The 23,134-nt window shown below is 40.2% G+C and overlaps 3 protein-coding genes across 6 annotated transcripts; 2 read left to right on the top strand and 1 right to left on the bottom strand.

The window, feature by feature from the left end:
• Nucleotides 1-60: 60 nt before the first annotated feature.
• Nucleotides 61-13,171, bottom strand: LOC135495537 (TOM1-like protein 2). Of its 4 annotated transcripts, none has more exons than XM_064784319.1 (14): nt 13,117-13,171; nt 11,310-11,394; nt 10,743-10,824; nt 10,088-10,234; nt 9,523-9,762; nt 9,037-9,201; nt 8,641-8,719; nt 8,355-8,515; nt 7,907-7,997; nt 7,574-7,655; nt 5,590-5,686; nt 5,258-5,284; nt 4,413-4,475; nt 61-3,283 (listed from the first exon to the last, which is right to left on the bottom strand). In XM_064784319.1, exons 1-14 carry the CDS (start codon nt 13,169-13,171, stop codon nt 3,098-3,100), a joined length of 1,560 nt encoding a protein of 519 aa, XP_064640389.1. In that variant the 3' UTR covers nt 61-3,097. The 4 variants fall into 4 exon arrangements, with proteins under 4 accessions (XP_064640389.1, XP_064640370.1, XP_064640380.1 ...); XM_064784300.1 differs by lacking the exon at nt 7,574-7,655 and adding an exon at nt 6,082-6,226; XM_064784310.1 differs by lacking the exons at nt 5,258-5,284; nt 7,574-7,655 and adding an exon at nt 6,082-6,226.
• A 185-nt stretch (nt 13,172-13,356) lies between these two features.
• LOC135482668 (dynein regulatory complex subunit 3-like) lies at nt 13,357-17,689 on the top strand. The gene is made up of 9 exons (XM_064762922.1): nt 13,357-13,443; nt 13,772-13,941; nt 14,283-14,399; nt 14,760-14,923; nt 15,204-15,350; nt 15,598-16,005; nt 16,300-16,431; nt 16,694-16,888; nt 17,034-17,689. The coding sequence occupies exons 2-9, from the start codon at nt 13,782-13,784 to the stop codon at nt 17,277-17,279; spliced, it is 1,569 nt and encodes a 522-aa protein (XP_064618992.1). The 5' UTR covers nt 13,357-13,443; nt 13,772-13,781; the 3' UTR covers nt 17,280-17,689.
• Nucleotides 17,690-20,460: 2,771 nt separating this feature from the next.
• Nucleotides 20,461-22,878, top strand: LOC135482659 (mitochondrial dynamics protein MID51-like). The gene is made up of 3 exons (XM_064762912.1): nt 20,461-20,709; nt 20,968-21,192; nt 21,400-22,878. Exons 1-3 carry the CDS (start codon nt 20,493-20,495, stop codon nt 22,263-22,265), a joined length of 1,308 nt encoding a protein of 435 aa, XP_064618982.1. The 5' UTR covers nt 20,461-20,492; the 3' UTR covers nt 22,266-22,878.
• Nucleotides 22,879-23,134: the final 256 nt, after the last annotated feature.

The following is a 23,134-nucleotide window of genomic DNA, read 5'->3' as shown; positions in this document are numbered from 1 at the left end:
CACGGACTAACTGATGTTTCCCGGCTGCTGGAGTCAAAGGAAAGAAGACATCAAGACATATTCTATACAACATAATGCTGATGCATTACCTCTTTATTCCCATAGTTCACAACTTTTTAAATTAAGGCCTACTGAACGTGATAAATATGAAATATCAAAAGCTGTTGTGAAGCCACACATTCTCTTTCAATCACAATAGTTACATTATCCATCAAAACATTCTGGGAACATTTCCAGAACAGGGCCCGGTTCTTCAAAACAAGTCGAGTCACTAATGCTGGTGTTGAATCTTATGGACTTAAATGAAGGAGAAATCACCAAATTAAGTTAACGCTTAGTTGCATAGTGACCAAACTTGCTTTAAACAACCAGACTCAGAAGTCAGGTAACCTTGAAATGTGCTCTACTTGGTGATGTTTTTACTCTCAAATCTGCGCTCACTTCAAGAGGTTTACTGGTTTTAATGGAGGCCTGACGGTGCAATAGTGGTGATCATGTCATGAATAGCAAGGTGGGCTCGAGGAATTTCCAAAAGCTTATAACAAGATTCTCACCCGAGGTTACCAGTTTGTTCTGTGTCGGTGATTATCAAAGGCGAGGAAAGTCTAATCTCAGCTAGGACCACCATCTTTGCCACCATGTAACTTCAACAGTTTTGGTCAATATTATCTAGATACTTCTCTCTGAACCTCTTTCTAAAGAACCTGTAACACATCTGGGTGTTTTAAACACCACAAATTGAATTGTCATGTGTGAATACATTTCCAAGATATAGTTATCATCTCACCAGGTCAACCTTACATTTTCCAGTTCTTAAGTCAGTGGCAATATCAAATGGATAGTGTATGATAGAGTTTGCCATGTTTGCACAGAAAGAAAAGTGAGGTTAAGTAGCTGACAACGAAATGGGGTATTATACATATACATATAACTGTGACCACTCGTATTATATCCAATATCCAAGATACATGCTCAGAATAACAGCATTTTAATTTTATACTGAATATTAGCCATGATGAAAATTAGAAATAAATTTGAAAAAAGAATTGAAAATGCATATATACAAATTATGACACTTATGAATGATGAATGATGATGCAGGATTCCCACAGGCATAATTTATACATATGCCAAATACATCTCGTCATTCACTGAAATCTCCTGCTATTTTGTGCAAAATGATACCCCCCTAATCTACCCAACTGCTACATGAAGGAAGTACCAATAAACTAAGCACATCACTTTGTGACCAATTACTGATGTTAAAGCAGAATTTTCATAATAAAGCCTTTCATCACCACACATGCCATGGCCATGGCCTGGCACAGAGGAGCATACATGTACTTGCTTGAACATAAGCCAAACAATTTCTGATCAATGGAGATTGAGAATGAGCCCGAACACCAACCCAGTCGAAAGGTTGCCTGTACCTGGATACAACAGAACACTCACTGCTGTGCGCCTAATAAATTTCTAGCAAAAAGTAAAAATTACATTCAATTATAATTTTTGCATAATTTACACCGAATATATATACTTAAAGCACATGTTTTACGATATACAGAATATTCAAAAAGCCGTCACTGCAATGAGAGCCAAGCCACAATTTGAACATGCTGGAGATAGAATATGAATGGCAGTTCTAAAGTCACCCTATCTTATGTTGACCAAATATCTGCTCTTGATATCCTAAGCTTCACCAACCAACTTAAGAACACATCAAATGTTCTGAGATCAGCAAAGGAAAACAGACAAGTTATTCTCAACAACTGGTAACAGTATCAGCCTCTTCAAGATGGATTGCCATGAACGAAGAGAAAAAAATACAAATTCTGAATTGTTTTTGAAAATCACACATATCAAAATCAATGCGAGAAGTAAATTCCTAATTTGAGGAAATTGAGTTGAGGCCACATCTCACACCATTCATCAGGCACGTGACTGTACTTTCCTCCAGGATACTGATACGTAGCTGAAATACACTCTCCGGGCCTAATATCTTGATGACTTTTGCCCCATCGCCACAAATACGCTTTGAACTGCCAGGCAGTCAGACAAGACTATGTACTTACAAAGCAGTATCACTGGCTTCTTGATGACACAATAGCCATACCACGTCACATAAACATGTAGTAAGTCATATCCCAACAGTATGAAACTTTCTGTCGTTAGAAGACCATGACAACAACATATACATCACAGAAGGCACGTTATGGACACACATTGAACTGATCTACAGTGTAAGCTATATATAAAGATACATTATACAATATTTACAAGTCTCAGATTGCCATGTTGGCAAAATTTTGCCTACGGTAAATTGACTGAGGACAATGGGCAATGGAGGTCTTTACCCCAAGGGCAAAGGAGCATGGATTTGAAATTTGTTTTGCCAAAAATTGAACTTTTTGAAAGGGTGTCAATGGTGCCATTCCCTCAAATCACATCCATTTAAAACTCTATTCTCACACACCAGAACTCTCAAACATTTCCAAGTACAAGTGACACTTGTGAAATAATCGTTACAAATCGCTGATGTTAATGTGATCTCATTTTAGCACTGTTCGGTCAAAATTAGAATCATTCTATTTACATGTAGAGATATATTCATACCGCTGATTAAATGAGCTACTAAGTTGAGTCTTACTCAGCACACAACTAGCCCTCTTAAAATCAACCTTTTGCTTAATTTTCTCATCCATGAAGACACCAGATTTTTAAGAGAGAAAAGAGAAATATCAATCAAATATTCTACTTCTCTCATTCATAGATTGAACATAAATTGCACTTCTCTCCTTGCTGCACCTCTAAAACCATCAGATATGGAGAAATACCAGCCAAAATTTCAAAAGGTTTCTGAATAAGAATAGGATTGAAAGGGGTCAGTGCAGAACTGAACCCATGAACTCTCATCAGAGGCTCAAGTATGAACAACAACCCCACACGGTCAAGATTACATGTTATGGGCCGACAATGTTCCCAACAACAGTATTATTAAATACACGTAGATGCATACTGAATGTACTGCTAACACAATCCATCTACAGAAACCTTTTCAAATGAAGCCTCTTGGCAAACTATTATCACATGGGTTACCCTAAAGCGCAAACATGGCATTCTCTTGGTCTTCTTTCTGTAGTTGTCTGTTGGGTCGAGGAGGCACGTTGCCACCAGGTGTCGGATCATGATCGGGAACATCTGGTAAAGTGTCCACCACAGATGCTCTCTCGGCCAGAAACTTATCAAACTCTGCACTGGTCACACCCTCTTCATCCTGGCCAGGCTGGAAAGACAAGAGCAAACAGGCTGGTCACATTCAACAACTGGTAGTGGGGTCAAAGCTTTTTTCACTTATCAACAGATTTAACCACTTCACTATGGTTGACCGGTATTCCTGTTTTATGTGTGATGACACACTTCTGCAAAACATTGGTAAGATGACATCATGATGCGATGTAATATGACGCATTACAAAAAAACATGACCTTATAGTCAACCAAATGAGTTTGCCGAACGCTCCATAGTGAACTGGTTAAAGACCTCACTTTACACGGGCCACTGCTAACGACACCTGGAATCATTTTAAACAGCTAATTTATGGAAGGAGGATGACACAGAAGGATGAATAAACAAACTGAAAGTGGTGAATGAAGAGTAGCAGCTGTAGAACAAGGAGTGAAGGCAGACTCATTGGAATGGCTGAAAATAGGCACAGACAGTTAGACCTGAAAATAAGGAGAGAAATATTAGAGAATGTTGGTCTGTGTGTGTTACTCGCACCAAAAACTCATGTTATTGACTGTCACCAGTGTCAGAGCCTACATTTAGGCATGCAGTGATCTCAATTGCAAAAGCACTTTGGCTTCACAGAGACCTGCAGGTGATGTTATGCAGCAGCTAGTAGGTACATACCCTACACCACTGTTCTCTCTATAAAAACTATGCCACCAAGCTTCCTATAACCAGACATTCACAAGAACACTTCCATAAGAATGCTTCAATAACCAGACTTTCTACTTGTTGTGAGCGACATTCACTCATGCATGCCAAACATAAAAAAACTTAATTGCCACTAATCTATGAATGCAGTAATTAGCTCTTCTTTGTGGTGGAGTTAAAACCAAATTAAAGTAGTATCAACAGGCAGTGCAGTCATTTACAGGATTATGGAATGAGCTATTGTTAGATTAGAAACTCTGGCCAGCCATGACTGTGGGCCAAACACTCAGTATCAAACCAGCTGGCTTCTCTCTTTACAGTAACGTAAGTTCACAAACGAGCAACTGAACTTTGCACAACTTGGACACATGAGTAGTGGAAATTGTTTTATAGTTAATGGATGCATTGAGTGAACAAAGCAAAGAATACCGAGGCAACTAGTAATTTACATAGGAGAGCACCCAGCTACTCACTATTTCCTTATCTTTCTGCACCCAATCGTCCATTTCATCCAAATCCCTTTCGTTGTCCAAAAGCTGGAAAATAAGTCAGACCGATCAAACCATGACCAGTTCAGACAAGCTGTAATGCTAAGCAGAACAAAGGACTGTCACCAAGAAGGCAGAATACTTGAAAACGTCTACTGTACTGTTGAAAATGAAAATAACCAAGACGAACCAAAAACAGCTGAAAAAATTAATTTGGGCCTGGCGTAAAATGAACCACACGAATCATTGGAACAACATGCATTTTTATGCCCTCCGAATACAGTTCAATAAAAGGGCTTACGATATCTCTGGCAGCTGAAAGTGGATGAATGCCTCGAATGGCTTATCAATCAGTCTGCTGATATAAAGGTCAGTAGAAACCCCTGGTGGTGAATCTAATTGAGGGGACGGACGAGGGCACAGTTCTTTATCTCATACTTCTTTTGATCAAATCGCCATGAATAAGCAATAAAACAAAAACCATTGACACAGAAGTGAAAATAAGGACGTTGACTCATGATTTCCTGTACGTTCTTGAGAAGAGACGATAAAGGTGGACCGACACAGAAATCTTTTCAGAACTGGCACCGTGTGGATGTCAGTCAGTCTAAATGGCTTGTCAGAGTTTATGTCATTACAAATACTACACATGCAAGTTTTCATCACATTCGTATTTAAACATAACACACTACTGGTAGGGTCTTGTTTCTGTCAAATCACCTCTGGGAAGATGTGAGCAATATCCAAGGTTGAACTACACTTTTGAAATGAAACAACAACTGAAAAGAATCTCAATCACCATATGAAAGGAGAAAGTGAATAATACAGACCCCATACACATCAAGTGTCTGTTCAACCTAGAAGACGAGGGTAAGGTGAAATTTTTGCACTGATAGTGCCATCAGCCAGACAAAATTATTTGTAGCAGAGGCAGAGGACACACATATTGCCAGAATAAGCTAGCTTGCTTCAGAATAGAAAAGTATTTGCCAATTTTTTACCAGGGTCCTCCTTGATACTGGAAGACTAACCACTCACCATAATCTCTTACAAGAACAAATGGATTGAAATTACAAGTGCAATTTCATTAAAACAACACAGATACACTCCTCACTTGGACCATTCAACTGTTTCCAAATCAGACCAGCAATCTTTTACTTACATTATTTCCATAATTTTGGTTTTTTGCATTAACAGCTGACGATATCCCAGTATGGACCTCATGTGGTTGTTCTTGGTTAGAGTACACTGATGTCACACTGAAATATGGATTGAGAGAAACAACAATAACCAAGAGTAAAATCATGTAGCAAATTCAGAATCTTATCAGCACTGACAGCAGTTAAGAGAGAACTTGAGCTGAAAAGCACCCCATCATAAGTACAGCCCAATGCACAGGGACCATCACAAATGATATTCCAATCCAACACTGTTTACAGTTGGACTTTCTGTTGATTGGTTCTCTCTACTTCTGTGGTCAGCCTGCAGACCAATCACCTACATGTACTCTTAATGTATCACAACCACATGCAGGAATGTACTTTCCACATTTTCTTAGATTTCGTGACCTGAAGACGACCTTCCAATCAATTGATTCGTTTACAAAACAATTATGACTATCTCGTGAAGATGTGTACAACTTGACAGAACTTACTTCATTGGTTTATTCTGATCAAACGACTGCCGAGAGGCGGCAAACATATCAAATTCATCCAAAAGATTGTTGGAAGGAGATGAGTTGGTAGCAGCCATGGTGGGCATCTGTCCAAGGGTACCGCTAACACTACCACCACTAAGATCTACACAAAATAAGCCACAAAAGAAACAAGGTGAAAGTGGTGACAACACAAAGAAACTGCCAAACAAAACAAACGACACACCAATTATATCAATCATTCCTGATCTACTGGGGTACTCTGTTTAGCTGATGATGACTATATCAACTCACAATATCTGCATACAGCAGACAAGCATTCATTGACTCAAACCTCAAGACATCTGAAACCAACTACAAGGTCGTCTGAGGGCATTTGGAGGAAATCGCGAGACAGCTTAGTGGCTATTTTCACCCTCTCTCAAACTAGCCCCAACTTCTCAAAGTAAATGTCTGATGCTACTTGACACGGGAACCAATTAGGTTGTTAGTGTTTGATGAACCAGGACCGCCTGAATACAAACCAGTATCAAGGATGATTGATAAACAAAGAAATTGCATCTATTACATCAGCTGTGTGATATGTTTCCTCTGACCATGCAGTTTGTGTTAGTGGTCGTGTCACCCCTCTCACAGCTTTCTTCAATCTCACTGCCTTCTCCTTTTTTGAAAATATTCCGGCCCCACTGATGAGAGAGAAAACTTTTACCCATTTTCCTAGAATTTCCCCCCAAATGTTCAAATCTTCTCTATTTTCATGTCCGACCATAATGAATACAGAAACACAGTGCAAAACAAATAACCAAAGTAAACACATCCAAGTTACATGTACCTAACAATATGAAAACAAATGAAGACAAAACCAAGATAAGCTGCCAATCATATTGATCTGCTGCCAAACTGTGTGATCAGAGGTGTAGCAAATGATGTAATGGTGAACAGACGTTGGTGACATGTATGGTTGTACATGTCTTGAACACTTTTCAAAGGTAGAAAGTGGTCTGAGATGAGGTTAGTACCATCAAACACATCATACTTAAATTTTTTTGGGCCTGTGAGGGCATACACACCGTGAGTAGCATTTCACAACTACAAGTCAGACTCATAACTGGGGAGATCAGTGGCAAAGTGGTAAAAGGTGCCAGGCTAAGTCATAATCAGTTTGTACTGACACGAGCCAAGTCTATCAAGAACACATTCTACCTTTTCACAAAGATAATCTACCGACACACTAAGTGATTAACCAGTCAAAAGCACACACAGGTTCAACCACCAGCTCTTTCCTGTTGGAGTGAGACATGAAATACTGGCACTCGGGTGAAGGACTCAAGACCACACCGATTACAAAGAGTGCCATGGAATGAATACAAAGCAGCCAAGTGGCTGTAAATTTTGTCTCAAACTAGGATTCGCAATCTAAGTAAGAACTGATGGTCAACTGCATGTTGTGTCCATAAACTGGTGATCAGTGACAAAGAGCTTGAGTACACACCTTCCAGCATTAGGGGCCATGTTTAGAGCTTTAGTGGTTTCCAGTTTCCCAAGTGCATTACTTACACTTGCTGTTGTGATGTCTTGAAGAGAAAGCTCGCACTTTAATTCAATATGTCATCATTCAACAAAACAAATCTTCAGACCTTATCCGCGTTAATGAAAAATGCTCTGCTGCTGTTGTAAGGATGTGGCACCTGATTAGTCTGATTGGTCAGGATGTTCAAGTCTGGTCAAAATGAAGCAGGACAGAGTCACACTGTTTTGGCCACTCAGAATATATGACGATCAGAGTTATGGTTACTGGTAAAGCATGAAAGCTAAGTGGACTTACTCATTCCCGCAAGTTGTGACGTCAATTCATTAGTCTGCTGACCTTCACTGCCAAGATCAATCAATGGAGGTGCCTCATTTGTCATCATTGCCTGGAAAGGTCGAATTTGTAATCTATTAATTTTCAGAGACAGGTACACAATGTAGCAGACTACACATATGCTACCAGTAAACCTCTCGGGAATAGTTAAGATAAATGAAATTGAAAGGGGTTCTATGGATTTCTCCAAGTTCAATGTTGCAACCCCATCACTGCGAATGATGGCAGCACCGTGCCAGTGGTCCAATACAATGCCTCTCATTACAAGATAACCTGACGAAGGACCACCAACTTTCTTGCTCTTTGACATGGACTGGAAAGTTTGAGCCGCAGATTTTAACTTGTAGGAGGACTACTAGTTTTTTTGCTTCAGATTGTCAAGAAGATTGTTAATAGTAAGAAGACTTACAGCAGAATATGGAGGTGGAGGAGCTACTGTCGTTGGAGGGGGGTATTCTTTCTCATCTTCATTGTCTGGCGTCTGCCCAGGGTTTCCTGTCCGGTACCGTTCAAACCGCTCATACCGGATAAACATATTATTCAGGTCGTCATTAACTCGTAATAATTCACCTGAAATTGAAACAATATTATTTGAAATTGTAGATGATTACAACTAAACAGACAAATTTGCATGTGACAGACTTCACAGCAGAGTACACAGCTTACCACAAGTAAATATCGAGGAAAGAACTCACCGGTGACCTCTTCATTTGCCACTCTGTCTAATAACTCTACGATTCTTTGTTGCATCTGCCGACATGTTCTATTCAATTCCTGAAATACAAAATACAAGGCGTCTCACTCACAGGACACTACCAATTAACAAATCACCTTAGTGTTAAAAGGTAAGTTTCAAACTGAAAAGTGTGGCCAGTTCATTTTCAAGCAACTCCACAGCTCAACCCAAGTTCAACAAGCCTTTTATGCTTCCATTTTGCTGACTTCAATGATTCAGAATACGGGAACCACATCACAATAATAATCCACTGTTGGTAATAATCAAGTTTTCTCTCTGACATTTTCTCGTAGTTTTTTTCTATCAAGATATTTCTAATGAGCCCACCGGATTCCCATCTCTGAAGATATCTTACTTGCAATAATTCTAAGTCAGACGGGTCCTCTTGTCCGGGGGTCATCTCAGTGAGCATCTCACCAAACACCTTCAGATTGCCCTGGACAACATCAAGTTCACTCCTCAACTTGGCCAGCTGCTCTGCACTGGGGTTCACAGGGCCCGTCGACATCATCGTGGGCGGCTGGAAGAGCGAGCAGAGGAAAGTTACATGAGAGACGAGACACATGTTTCCAATGAAGTATGTGTCCTGCAACAACAGACTAAAGCAAAATATGAGACTACTGTTGATGGGTGTCAGAAATGCAAGTGTTTTAATCACACTGCTGTATTCTATCATGTATGACTAGCTGTGATACGCTACCTGTCCAATGGCAGGGACCAAAATCAACCAGTGCTTTAAAACATGTAATGCAAGTACCCAATTCTTCATTAGCTTAAGTTGACAGAGGCTTTTCCACCACGTAAGGGTTAGATGAACCTCTGCTGTTGAGAGTAGACCCACCTGTCCTTGTCCTTGCGGTCTCTGCTGTGGGGCGACCTGCTGATGCTGTGGGGACACTGGCTGTTGTGGTGGCTGATAGGCTGGCTGCTCAGGCTCTGGAACACTCCTAGCTGGTGTATGTATGGGTGCAAGGGCATCCAAATCAGTCATAGGGAACTCAATCCCTTTGCTTTTCAGATCTGCGTAGGTTTTCTCCACCTCCTTTAGATCAGGCTGTCCTCGGAAAGCATCTGCCCAGGTCTGCATGCCAGAGATTGTTCATTTATACGTATGCACGTGAACAGTGACCTTTCTTACTAATTATTGACATTTATCTTTTCATGCATCACAGCAAAGAAGGAAGCTATTAGTATTGAATTTTAAAACTGCCAAACATGGTATTGAATCCATCAAGAGCCAACCATCGTTCTGGTGTTTCTCAATACTGAACAGTCTATAGGCTGGCCTACAGAACAACAAAGTCAGAGAAAGGCTTGACGGATAGCAAAGAACAGACAGAATAGTTTTCACTTAGATTAGAAATACAACAATACAATTTTCAGAAATGATTTAGAAGATTACGCACCTGGATAAGACTGAGTACTTTTTCTTGCACCTGTTCTGATGGGTTGTTCTTGGGACCGATGATCTTGACAATATCATGGAGGAAGTCTTTATTTGCTACTTGGACATGAAACCTCTTCCCGCAGTTCTTCACACATGTTTCTAACAACTACAAAACAGGAACACATCATCAGCAACCAAGACATACTGAGAGTGAGATTGGGCTGAAATAGTTAGGGTGCTGTACTCATAATCTTAAGGTTGTGGGTTCGACTCCAGGTAGAACCACCAACATGGCTGAACTTTTGCAATGCATTCTTACACAAGGACCTTCACCATGCAGATGCTTCTCTAAACAGGAGCATGACATTTCACCTGCTTCTCAAAGACTCCAGGAATTGAATAGCTGATAGAACAAGTCAGGGGGAGATTGGAGGACATGTCCCCCTTACCTCAAAAGATTCAAGGGGGTTGTACTTTGACATTTTGAGGACAGATATCGTAAAAGCAGGGCATTCACTACCGATTAGGGAGCCAATTAAAGGTATTTGACTTTAGCTGCAAAAAACGTCTCGGGAGGGGTCATATAGCAAAAGAAAAAAATTTCAGAAAAAAAATGTTCTCAATTTTTTTGTCCCTCCTCTGGCGGACAACCTACTTGACAAGTGAACACTTACTGTGAGAGTATAATGTAAAACTAAGGAATTTTTTACATTGTTATTCAACCTTTTCTTGATGGCTCTAATGGCATCCTTGGGCCTGAAAAAATATGTACCAATATAGAACACGGACACTTATGCTATGCAGATGGCAAGGATTAGATAATTCTTGAATAAGCAAGCTGCCAAGTATGCACACCGAATGCTTGAAACCTTTGGTTACTCAAAATTTGTATCTCATACATTACGATTACAAAAACATTGTTGGTTTATGGCCTGCTCCAGCGCTATGTACAATGTAGCTCCAGCGAGAGCAATTAGCACAACTGCGACTATGTAATCAATAGCAAGCTAATTTCATTGTAGATTACATATTGGTGCTTGGCCATTCCATTGGACCACACAACTTTACTTTTCTACACAATTTTCTTGTCTATACATGTATGTGGAAATTCTCTGTTCCCATGAGCAGGCTGACATACCATTTTCCATCAAACAACAAATATCTGTACTGAATATTGATGGGACCTTACAATACATGATCCACCAAAACAAGACTGTAGCCCGATTATGACTGAGACTCACCCATCTGTTGTTTCGTTGATGATATCACACACTTCCATAAACAGTGCCCAGTTCTCAGAGTCTTGGGTCCCATCTGTCCCCTTCTCTGAAATGATAAACCAACAGTTATCTAACCTCTTCACAAGACTGCCTCCTGCTACTTGAATGATTGATAAGCTTACATGTATTGATCCTATTATTCCACATACATGTAACAATGCGTACCATGATAAAATCAATGGGTGTGGCTGTATGAACTCAAATCAAAGGCAATCTTTCAAAAGGTCAAGGTCAATAAAGAAAAGGTCATCTAAATGTTGCCTTCCATTGGATTTAGATTAATAATTTGTTTTTTTAAACCAGCAGTAACCACACGATTGCCTATGCATCGTGGCCCCTCAATATTGCTCAATCTTGGTAGATTTAGAAGGGCACTGCATGACAGAAGGTTTCCTGTTGTAGAGGTAAAATTTGCTCATGATACAACATTGGGACAATCTGTGGTGTCTTAATGGTGACCCCCCTCTGTCTGCTAACACAGACTGGGGTGCTTGAATGAGTTGAGTGATAGACCTCAACCATGTCAACCTGGGTGTGGGAGTGAAATGAAAGGGTCATCATCATCATCATTATAAGGTCGAAGGCCTTGTGAGCCTGTTGGCCTGCGACTGTTGCAGTGAAGCGAAGATTGGACACACGTTGGACATTTCTATGATATGGGGTGTAAAAGTAGACTATTTTTGTGATATCACGAGCAAAAAATGTCTCAGGAGGGCCTTTTTAAAAATAACATATTCCAAAATATTTCATTAATATTTTGCACACACCCCCCTTAATTTCCACCCTGACAAAAACACTGCCTGAGCCGGGTAGAAGTTACACTCCATTCTGTAGAAGTACAATATAGCATGGAGGTATTACCTCCATGAATATAGTATGCCTACTACTTAAACACAATGATCAGGACAAAACATGACCTACTATTTACACCAGTAAACAATCACATGATAATCATTAAAAGTGTATAAAGTTTTTTTACAATGAATGAACAATGATGTACTGCAAGTGCAAGATAATGGAGACACCTACAAGCATCAGCTACTTTGTGTAACATAACCTAATCCACCTTGCCTCTGCCTATACTATACTAGTATGAATAAGGTAACTATGATGAACCAGACAGAGCCAAAAAAAACCAAATGAGCACACTAAGAACACATCAGAAGGCCTGAGCCAACTTCAGTCAACAGACCACATTTGAAAGTTTATCAGCCAGTAATAACAAATAATGCGCAATACAAATGTCTACACGGCATGATGCATTGTCACGATGTTTGCCGGTAATAACAAACATCTTGACAATGCATCATGCCATGCCTATTGACTAGTCTATTGACATTGCGAAATGTAAAAAACATAACGTCACAGTTGCAGAAATTTGACAACTGATTTCTGATGAAAATTTTTTTCATAATTTCATGTTCATCATTCACATTAAAATGCAAAAAAAGCTAAGAAGATTGACAAGCAAGAATATATCATAAAGCACATGACATGCATGAACATCAATAAAAAAATGACATTTCATTTTGTTATTGTTTACAAGTAAACCGTGATAGAGGGCAGCACTATACGGTAGTGTAAATGTGAAGGAGAATGTACATGATATGCCGCGAAGGCCACAAAACACCACCGAAAGAGAACCAAGAAACAGCCAATGTGCGACAGTAAAAGGGCTTGACACTTTGTAAATATATAGAATAGATTCTCCTGAAACAGCTTATGTAAAATCAAAGACGCAAATAAGAAAATATAGAGAGAAACTAACCTATCAGCTGACCCACTTGGGTGCTGAACGGATTGCCTTGAAAGAAATTCGCCATTTTGGGAAATTAAACATTACGTCATCGCGGAAGGAAGAAAACAAAAATATGACGCTAAAAACATAAAGTTAAATATATACGGCTGTGCTGGTAACTACTGCGATTGAACAGGGCAAAATAAATTTTACTGATAATTTCCAAAAAATTATTATTTTTCTCGCAGTTGCGTGAGGTTGGGTTGCCTCGACAACGGTGACGCTTTCTTCAGAACATCTCAATGAGAAAATCCAACAAATAACCCTGAAATTACCCCAAAGATTCCACAAGTGAAGGTTATTATTCAAACCTGTTTTTAATGCTATATCTTTTATCATAGGAAAAGTTATTTCATTGTCATTTATGGTCTGAAAAATGTCCTTACAAAGACATATACATACTGAGTCTGAGAAGTGACACTTTCATTTTCAAACATGCAAATGCATACAAAACTGTATGCATGATTGTTGTATGCCTTGTATGCACTGTCCACTGTGATGTGAGTCATTTTTGAGACTATGTACTCCTAGTCCTCGTCCTAGTTGTGTGGTCAGTCTTTACCTTTAATGTATTCAACATCTCATCAGCCATGAAGTTGAAATCAACAGAGTCCTCCTGTTTCAGTCGAGCCAAGATGAGTCGTCTTTATGATGCTGTTGAGCCCTCTGTGATTGATGAGGACATGCTACAGAGGGCAGTGGAGGAACAGGGACCGAGAGATGAAGCTGGTAGAATAGCTAAACAAGAAGGCATCGACTTTGCTGATGTCTTAGCTCTGAGGTTAGATTTTAAAAGTAAGTAACCTTTGGGCCTAACTACAGAATAGCCGGGACAGTAGTACTCATAGTAGTAGCTCTGTACATTATGTACACTCTGTCCCTCTGTACATTATGTACACATTCCTAGCATTTAGCACAGTTGCTCCAAACTTTGTTGTAATAAACAGTGTGATACTTTATCTGGTACTGATTGCCCAAATGTGGGCGATGATGCCAGAATGATGAAGATGATGAATGTCAAAACGAAAATCTTGTTTTTGAACACATGTCGGAAGACCATCATTTATATAATAAAAGACCAGTCTCACTGTAAAGTTACCCTGTGCTTTATTTTATCGGGCTGGCTTTTTTTTCAGATATTTTGAAGATTGACAATTTGTGGTGTTTCACCAGTCTGACAAAGTTACAGATGGACAACAACATCATTGAAAAAATTGAAGGCTTAGATATGCTGGTGAATCTTGTCTGGTTAGGTAAGCTGACAAGGTTCTTAATCAAAATCAATACTATTTTGTCGTGGTGCTATGCAATGACTGAATGAGCACAAAGACACCAAGATTATTGAAGTTATGATAAGTTTATGAATGCTACCAGTTGATTTCAAGGACACTGATTTTCATCCTCTTTTGAGAAAAATGTTAATCTTATTCTTATCTTATTCTTAATCAAGTTTTGTAATATTATTGCTTGAAGATTTGACCATATCCCGCTCATGCGTGTGTGACGACTTAGAATAGATTTATTCATAGATAGAATCTCCTTTGTTGACCAGAAATGAATTGAAGTTTTCCTGTGCAGTATTTTCCTTAACCTTATTCATTCGTTGTTTGCAGATTTATCCTTCAACAATATCGAAGCCATCGAGGGCCTGGATAAATTAACCAGACTTGAAGACCTCACACTTTACAACAACAGAATATCTCGAATTGAGAACATGGAGACACTTAATCTCCATGTGTTTTCGATTGGAAATAACAACTTAAAAGAACTGGACAATGTGAGTACCCAGGCAGCTGGATTATAAAACTTTTCTTATGGTGGATGGGGTTAGCCAGTTTGAAGCCCAACCTCCTTCATCCCTTGAAACCTGGTCATACACGTACATGCTGAGTTTGGAAATGTCCTCAGTCACAGTGACCTTCATCAACTTAAGAAGCCATACGTGATTTTGGTTTTCCGGCATTACTAGAAGAGAACCAGAGCAAGAGCTTGTAATAAATTGCCTAATTTTTACTGCTGTACCTTTATTGATGTGACTATTTTTCTTTCCTGTTCAGCTGGTATACTTACGGAGGTTCAAGAAGCTGAGGACGCTAAACTTAAGTGGAAATCCCTTCTGTGATCTCTCAGAGTACAAAGTGTTTGTGATTGCTCATCTGCCAAACCTCGATTATCTTGACTACAGACTGATTGATGAGAATTCTGTGAGTATGAGTCTTGAGATAATATGATTCACTCTATACCAGATTTGTTTCAAAAATTTGTACTTTTGCCTGTGCATTTTTTTGTTTCAATTATGTGAGCCAACTTATTGGCATATCAAACTCCACTGGCATTGAGACAATCTTTGCATTGCTTTTTCTGCCACTTTGGCTTCCATGTATCATTAGTTGAGCTCCGTGACAAAAGAACATCGGTCATTGTTGTAAAAATCTTCTGTTAAACTTGCAGAAAGGATCCGCGTATGAACTTTACCAGACTGCCATTGAGGAGCTTGATCATGATGAAGCAAAGAAGGAGAGAGAAGAAGGAGAGAGGACTATGAGGGATGGAGAATTGAAACGCCACAAGGCTGGTTACATCGAAAACCTGAATGGGCCGTATCTGTTTGATAGTCTATACCAGGAGGATACTGAGGGCCAGAAACTCAACTTCATGCCAACTGTGGATGAACTCCTTATTACCTTCAAAGAGAAGTTTGTGCAAGTGTGTCTACAGATATTCGAGTATGGTCTCGAGGAGCATAGTAAACGTGAAGAGGAAGTCCACCAGTTTACTGAATGTGTCGATGAAGCCAAGCAAGATAACAAGCAGATGGGCATGCTAGGCATTGCGTACTTCATGGAGTTTAAAAAGAAGGTTAGCATACTTACTTAAGTTTATTACTGAGAAGTGTTCTGTTTTTATTTATAGAAATTAGATGTTTTTAAAAACAGTGCTCTTGCCTAAAACACTGTGCAGTGGGCTAGACAATAAATGGTATCCTAGCCAACTTGCAATCATGGTCTTGAAACTAAAAAAGCAGTTGTGGAAAGAAGCTAAGTACCCCTTGTTTTATCTCCTCCAGGAAAGGACAATGTCACAACCTCGAATAACCTTTTGTTTACATCCATGTAGGAGAGATATCTTACCCAGATAAATGGTTTCTTCCAGTTATTCCAAGAACTGCCGCAGTATACCGAACAGAAGCTAGTGGAGACCAGCATTACGGACTATCATAATGAAGTGTCTGAACTTCGAGATAAACTGATGGGATATGAATTACAACTGGTGGATCAGCTGGAGGCAAGTATTTAAAGTTGGCAGCAAACACAGAAATGTCTTTCTCCTGTGTTGTCGAATTTCTAGCCACATTCAGTGACTGTTATAACAGGGTATTGCATATGTTGACACATCCCCTAGTGAGAATCGGTGTCTATTACTGGGATGCCAATACCATACCATATATAAGTTGCTTCATTATATCTTTCTTTCAACAGTGTGGTACTGTGGAGGCCTATGCAAGAGTGTTGCAGTCTCGTCTCATCGCTTGCTTGTTATCTTACAGGAGTCCATCAAAGACTTTGAGCGCAACCTGGCAGACATGGTGTCAAGCTTCATAGAGAATGTGCAAGGTTTAATTTCGCAATGCCGTGACCTTGAGAATATGCATCATGAGAAGCTTTTGGAGATTGCCATTGTTACTCTCGAGAAGGTGGTGAAGAATGAGCTCGATGATGAGATCCCTGAAGACCTCAGACTGGTGAGTGGTCTGTCCAGTCGACTCCCGTTCTATCAAAGGCAGTCCTTTCAGACATGAAACATTCTTTTACTAGAAGTTGTTGACTTTGAAATTAAGGTTTACTTTGCTGCGAAACAAACCATACAATGACCTGTTTCTATTTCAGCTGTTTGTTGACAAGGACACGATCATCAATGCTGTCACATCCAGCCACGACGTCCATCTCTTGAAGATTGACAACCGAGAGGACGACATTGTGACAAGGATCAACTCCTGGATGTCAAATATGATCGAGGGGTTGCATGAGGACGAGATCACAAGGAATCGAAACAGAGTATCAGAAATCACAAATCTGATTGATCACTTACGAGATGAAATTGACACTCTAGACTTACAGTATGGCAACTACTAGATTATTAGGTATTGATTTGATCAATAGAGAGGATCAGGAAATCCAGTAAGAAACATTTCAGAACCGTTAGGAAGTATGGTATGAATGGTTGGGATACTGAGAGTGATATCAGTGGAAAGCAATCAGCTTGCTTTTTCCATGCCAGACGCCGTGTGGAGAGGGTGTATGTAGATTTGGGAGGAAAAGAGGTGTTCTGACCCCCCCCCCCACACACACACACCTTCTCCTAGAGAGCCTTCTGCCCCCCCCCCCCCCATGACCAAACATTTAAATACAGCCCTGTCCTCTGGCAGACTGATTCTGTCTAGGGCAGCATGAGAATAAGAATCCATTTACATGTATTATTATTATTTTACTTTGACATGTTGTGTACAGAATTATTTGTTTGTAAATAAAATAAAATACTTCTTGTTTAAACTGTTGTTTCTTCAATTGGGGAACCAAGGAAGAGGGAAATTCGATAAAAATAATCGGGATGTCTACTTTCAGTCAGGCCAGGTGTCAACATTGTCTCTGTGGCAGCAAGGCTGTGAACTGTCTTCTCTGTGGTCATGTCGAGGTGTCTAACCCTCAGATAGGCCAGGAGTCAACATTGTCTCTGTGGCAGCAAAGCTGTGAACTGTCTTCTCTGTGGTCATGTCGAGGTGTCTAACCCTCAGATAGGCCAGGAGTCAACATTGTCTCTGTGGCAGCAAGGCGGTGAACTGTCTTCTCTGTGGTCATGTCGAGGTGTCTCACCCTCAGATAGGCCAGGAGTCAACATTGTCTCTGTGGCAGCAAAGCTGTGAACTGTCTTCTCTGTGGTCATGTCGAGGTGTCTCACCCTCAGATAGGCCAGGAGTCAACATTGTCTCTGTGGCAGCAAAGCTGTGAACTGTCTTCTCTGTGGTCATGTCGAGGTGTCTCACCCTCAGATAGGCCAGGAGTCAACATTGTCTCTGTGGCAGCAAGGCGGTGAACTGTCTTCTCTGTGGTCATGTCGAGGTGTCTCACCCTCAGATAGGCCAGGAGTCAACATTGTCTCTGTGGCAGCAAGGCTGTGAACTGTCTTCTCTGTGGTCATGTCGAGGTGTCTCACCCTCAGATAGGCCAGGAGTCAACATTGTCTCTGTGGCAGCAAGGCTGTGAACTGTCTTCTCTGTGGTCATGTCGAGGTGTCTAACCCTTAGGTAGACCAGGTTGTAACCTAATTGTCACAACGATAGTCAGGCTACAACACAATAATATCGGGAAGGTGGGAGACAGTTGCCAATAAACACAAGAATCTTTCAAACACACAAGACTCAATCTGAATATCGAAGACATAAATTGATTATAACTGTCTTCTCTGTGGCAGGGTCGAGCTGTTGTGTTAGATCTACATTGCACGATTCTAGGATGAGACGGAGAATTCGATCGATCATGTTCTTATATTGAGTTTTGATTGGTTCAATATATCAGATCCTACTTGCTGACTTTGAGCTGGTAATCTGTGGGTCAGTCTCCGATGATGTAATGATGAAGCAAAATACAATTTGTAGTGTCTCCTCCAGGGTTGTGACTGTCTTCGGAGAGTGTGTGACTTACAGATATAAGTTGGTCAATTATCTCCAATGTTCGTGATCAAGACCCTAGCAGCGTTGCCCCTCCCCCCCGCGCTTGACGAGATGCAAACGTACTTAAGTTATGACCCATTTCAGTATTAGTGTCTCATTGACAGAAGTCATTTCTGAAGGACACGCCGGTACGTCCTCGAAGCTGATATATCCGCGCAACACTCATCTTCTCTAGTGCTGCCATCTGTGCTAAGAAAATAGAACTTGGCAATTACTAAAAATTAAAAATATCGCCCGTTTTTAGGGCGGGGGACGATTTACAGCTGGAACCCCTGAACAAGCTCCCTCATATCATCAAGTCAAAGCAAGCATGAACATGGTTTAATATACATGTATAACGAGACCCTTATATACTGTGCAAATTCTCTCGGCATTACATCCACTTTGGCACTTAGGTAGCAGGTGCGTCGCAGGTCAATTGTCTATGCTGCCACCCCTGGCCTTAAACAACTGGTAGTCCCGGAGGTTGGTTCGTACCACTGTGTACATTTAATTTATTATCAAAAATAACTAAGTAAATGAACAAAGCAATAAAAACAAAAAGTGCATAATTGTTTGGGTCCTTCGAGATTCGAACTCGCACCAATTGTCAATGTGCATCGCTGATCTTGTTTACTGACTAACAACACGTGCGTGTCTTACTTGATGACGTCAGGCGAAGTTACTGAGCTCTGATTGGCGGTCAATGTACACGATGGTACGAACCTACCTGTAAAAAAAAACCTCGCGTCCCGTTCGCCCTTGCCGTTCGTCCATCTTGATTGATAGCCTCGTTTTCGAAAGTGCGGGGCCACAGGTCTCATTAGAGAGTTTCTTTGTATTCAGGCGCGGCCAAACCCTAACCGTAGTTTCTAAAAAATCATTAATTTCTTGGTCTTTAAAGTATGCCAGTGTTGATTTAGCAGTTGTTTTGGCAAAGACATGTTCTTTTGGAGTTTATAAAACCTAGAGCGCTTCTCAATAGGCGGCTAACAAGAAACTACGCATTTTATTGTTGTTGCCGGCGTATGTGTACACTGAACTTGGAATGTGCGTCGGCCTTGTGTTTCAATGCCGTCCAGTGCCAGTTGGTGCGCTTTTTTTGCTGATTTGTGCAAAGTTCAACATATCTCAAAAGTTCAATGGTTAACCCACGATTTTTAAAAAAATTTTGTGTAGCGTAAGGAACTTTCTTTCACATGAGAATGGTCGCTGTAAGAAATATTCAGGAAATAGTTAATAATATTTGGTGTTTGCCGTGATTGTCCGGCCCAATTATTGGCAATATTATTGCCATTTTTGCATGCATTTTTGCCATTTTGGATGGTGAACAGAGCTAGGAGCAAATGCGACGCTCATGATTTATTTAAAGAAATAAAATGCCCGATTTAACATCCTGCCGAATCAGCGGAATCGGGCGTTTCCAGTGATATACGACACAAATAGGTTGTCCTCATGCAATCACTTTGGAAAGCATTTTAAAATAGATGTTACGTCCTTTTTATTTGGGTACGTCATCATCGCGTACATTCGGGAGAAACTCCCTAACGAGACCTATAGGTCATGGGATGAAGTATACATACTGACATACATGATATACATATGTTGTCGTTGAAAAACATTTGCAACTGACAACTGCATGGTTGGTCTTTCCTTTGCAGAGATAATGTCTTCTGGTGACAGGAAGAAACAAAGCACCATGTCTTTTCTGGTTGGAGCGGTCGGTAGAGCTGTAATCAGCGGACTGGCTTTTTATGGAGCAAAGAAACTATATGAAGACTATTGGAAGGGAGGAGCTGTAAGTGGACAAGCTGTCGAAGATAAACCTACTAAAGGACCAGGTGATTCTGAGTCAGGTCAGTACTATTGAAATCGAGAAGTCAACTTTTGTCAATTCTTCAAGATGGAACAGGATGTCAGGAGCAGGATGAAAAGTTTCATTTAAACAATTTTTGCTGGCTTTTTAGGACCTGCATGCTTACCATTCATTGTAGCATAATTCACTAATTGATCAGCTGATTGATGCCAATGCAGAGTTGAAAAGAAATTGTTGAATTATCAATGGATATATTAAAAGTAATGGATTGTTAGATATTTTCTTGTCAATTTTCCAGAAACTGAAGAAGACACAGACATAGATATAAGACCAGACAGCCACCGCCAGGCGCAGCCTGTGAATCTATTGAAAAGCCTGGAAGACTACTTTGAATCTTATGTGAAGCCAAGCATGAGCGAGGTAGAAACAGCTAGGAAAGTTGTGGCAGAGTTAGAAGAGTATGTCCTTGAAATGCTAGATCAATCCTGTCCCGAGCTTCCCATTGGAAAACTGATACACACTGGTGAGTGATGACTCTGGTTGCCCCTTCATTATTCAGAAACAGCTGATATCAGTCTAAGTAACTATGTCTAAGAAAAAGACAATATCTAATTTTGTTTGATGCAAAATAACTGGAAATATAAATTTGACAAAGGTTTCTGATATCCTTGTACTGCTGTTCCCTCCAAACTACCTCCGAAAGTTTACTTTATCTCTCTTAATGCTTCAGGAAGTGCTTACGAAGACCTCCAAGTGATCACACCTGACGATTTTGATACCTTCCTGCAGCTCAGATTAGATTCATCACAATGGGAGTTAATTGATGGTAAAGACACACTCCTAGATTCTCCAGGATATGCATTGGTCAAGCGTAGCAATCAGGAGTTCTTTAAAGTAGGCTCAGTTCCATGGGACAGGTTTCTTGTTGGATATTACTTGTCCCCTCAGAAGATCTTGCAGTATTTTCAAGCCCTGCTCCAACGTTCTGTAGGACCAGGGAAAAAGCGATTCACAATTGAACCATCTGTGAAGGAAAATTCGTTGAGTGTGACAGTGATCTATGGAAGTGATCAGAAACTGAGACTAAATATCATCCCAATGGTGAAGATTGGTGATGTCACAATGGCAGGAAGGCTGCATCCAAAGTTTGCTTTATTCGGGATGGATGGATACAAAAATTTGTGGAGGCGAAGCTATGTTGAGGAAGAGGAAGCAATGATGAAATCCTTGACCTCACAAAATGGTTGTCAAAAAGACTGCTTGAGAATTCTGAAGGCAATTAGCATGAATGACTATGGTTCTCCTTTGCATTTAGTTGAACCCTATGTCTTCAAGACCATCCTCTTTCACCTGAGTCAGATTGAGGAAAACTGGGACAAACAAGTTTTAGCCGAGAGAGTGATTGATATGTTCATGGTATTGGACAGGTTCCTTGACCAGAGGAAATTGCCAAATTATTTCAACGCAGATGTGAACTTGTTTGAGAGTTACACTGATATTTATCTGCGTGAGCTCAAGCATTATGTCAACCATGTGATTACAAGGAACAAGTTCAGTACTCTACTCCGCCAGAAAAGTCCAGGGAAAGATTTCTGAATCTCTGTTTGTAGTAATGCGATATCAAGTTACAAAATTGATTCAGAGTTCCAGGGTGATTCTTGTGCCTGATGTTGTTGAAGTTGTGATGGAACCCTAAAATTCACTTAGACTTGAGACCAGCCGGATCAGAAATCTAATCAAAATTTATTGTACCACCAATGCATAGAGGCATCAGTTTGACAAATACACATACATGTAAGGATGTTTTGCTGCGGAAATCTCAGTTCGATCAGGACACAGCTCAGTATACTATGAATGGAGGGTACTAATTTTTGACTCTGACTCTGATCTGTTGATGTGAACTTTATCTGATTTTAAGTTGTTGAATTGGCCGATTCAGGTTGTCCTTTAAATAGCAGATCTGGGTTTTTGTGGATTGTTGAGAGCTACCTTTAGTATGCATGTGATTTTTAAAACCCACCTACTTAGCCTCTCTGTCTAAAGCCAACTTAGACAAAACGAGAATGTTGTTCTTTTTTTTTTTTTTTGAATTGCGCAAGCTTATTACATGTTGATGTGGCCATTTGGTGTTCAGCATTGCCATTGCCTTGCTCTTTTTTGTGTAAATACATTTAGCTACCCCGGTACATGTTTTCTGTAATATTTATTGAATAAAATTCTTAAGCTTTTTGTATAAAATACCTACAACAATTTTTTGTGCGATACATGTACATGCCAGGACTTGCTGAACATATCAAAATGCACACAACCTGTTGACATGTAGCTCTTTGACACTGCTTGATCAGGACGAATATTTCCTGGTGAAAGATGATGTACATGTACACGTACACATCGAATTCACCTAAGCCCTACCTCCATATATGTACTTCACATGTATGTTATGTGGTTAGATCTGCCAGTAAAGA

Source organism: Lineus longissimus, chromosome 1, assembly GCF_910592395.1.
Source record: "Lineus longissimus chromosome 1, tnLinLong1.2, whole genome shotgun sequence".
Lineage (NCBI taxonomy): Eukaryota > Metazoa > Nemertea > Pilidiophora > Heteronemertea > Lineidae > Lineus > Lineus longissimus.
The sequence above is the reverse complement of the archived record's forward strand: the minus strand, read 5'-3'. Positions and strand labels throughout refer to the sequence as shown.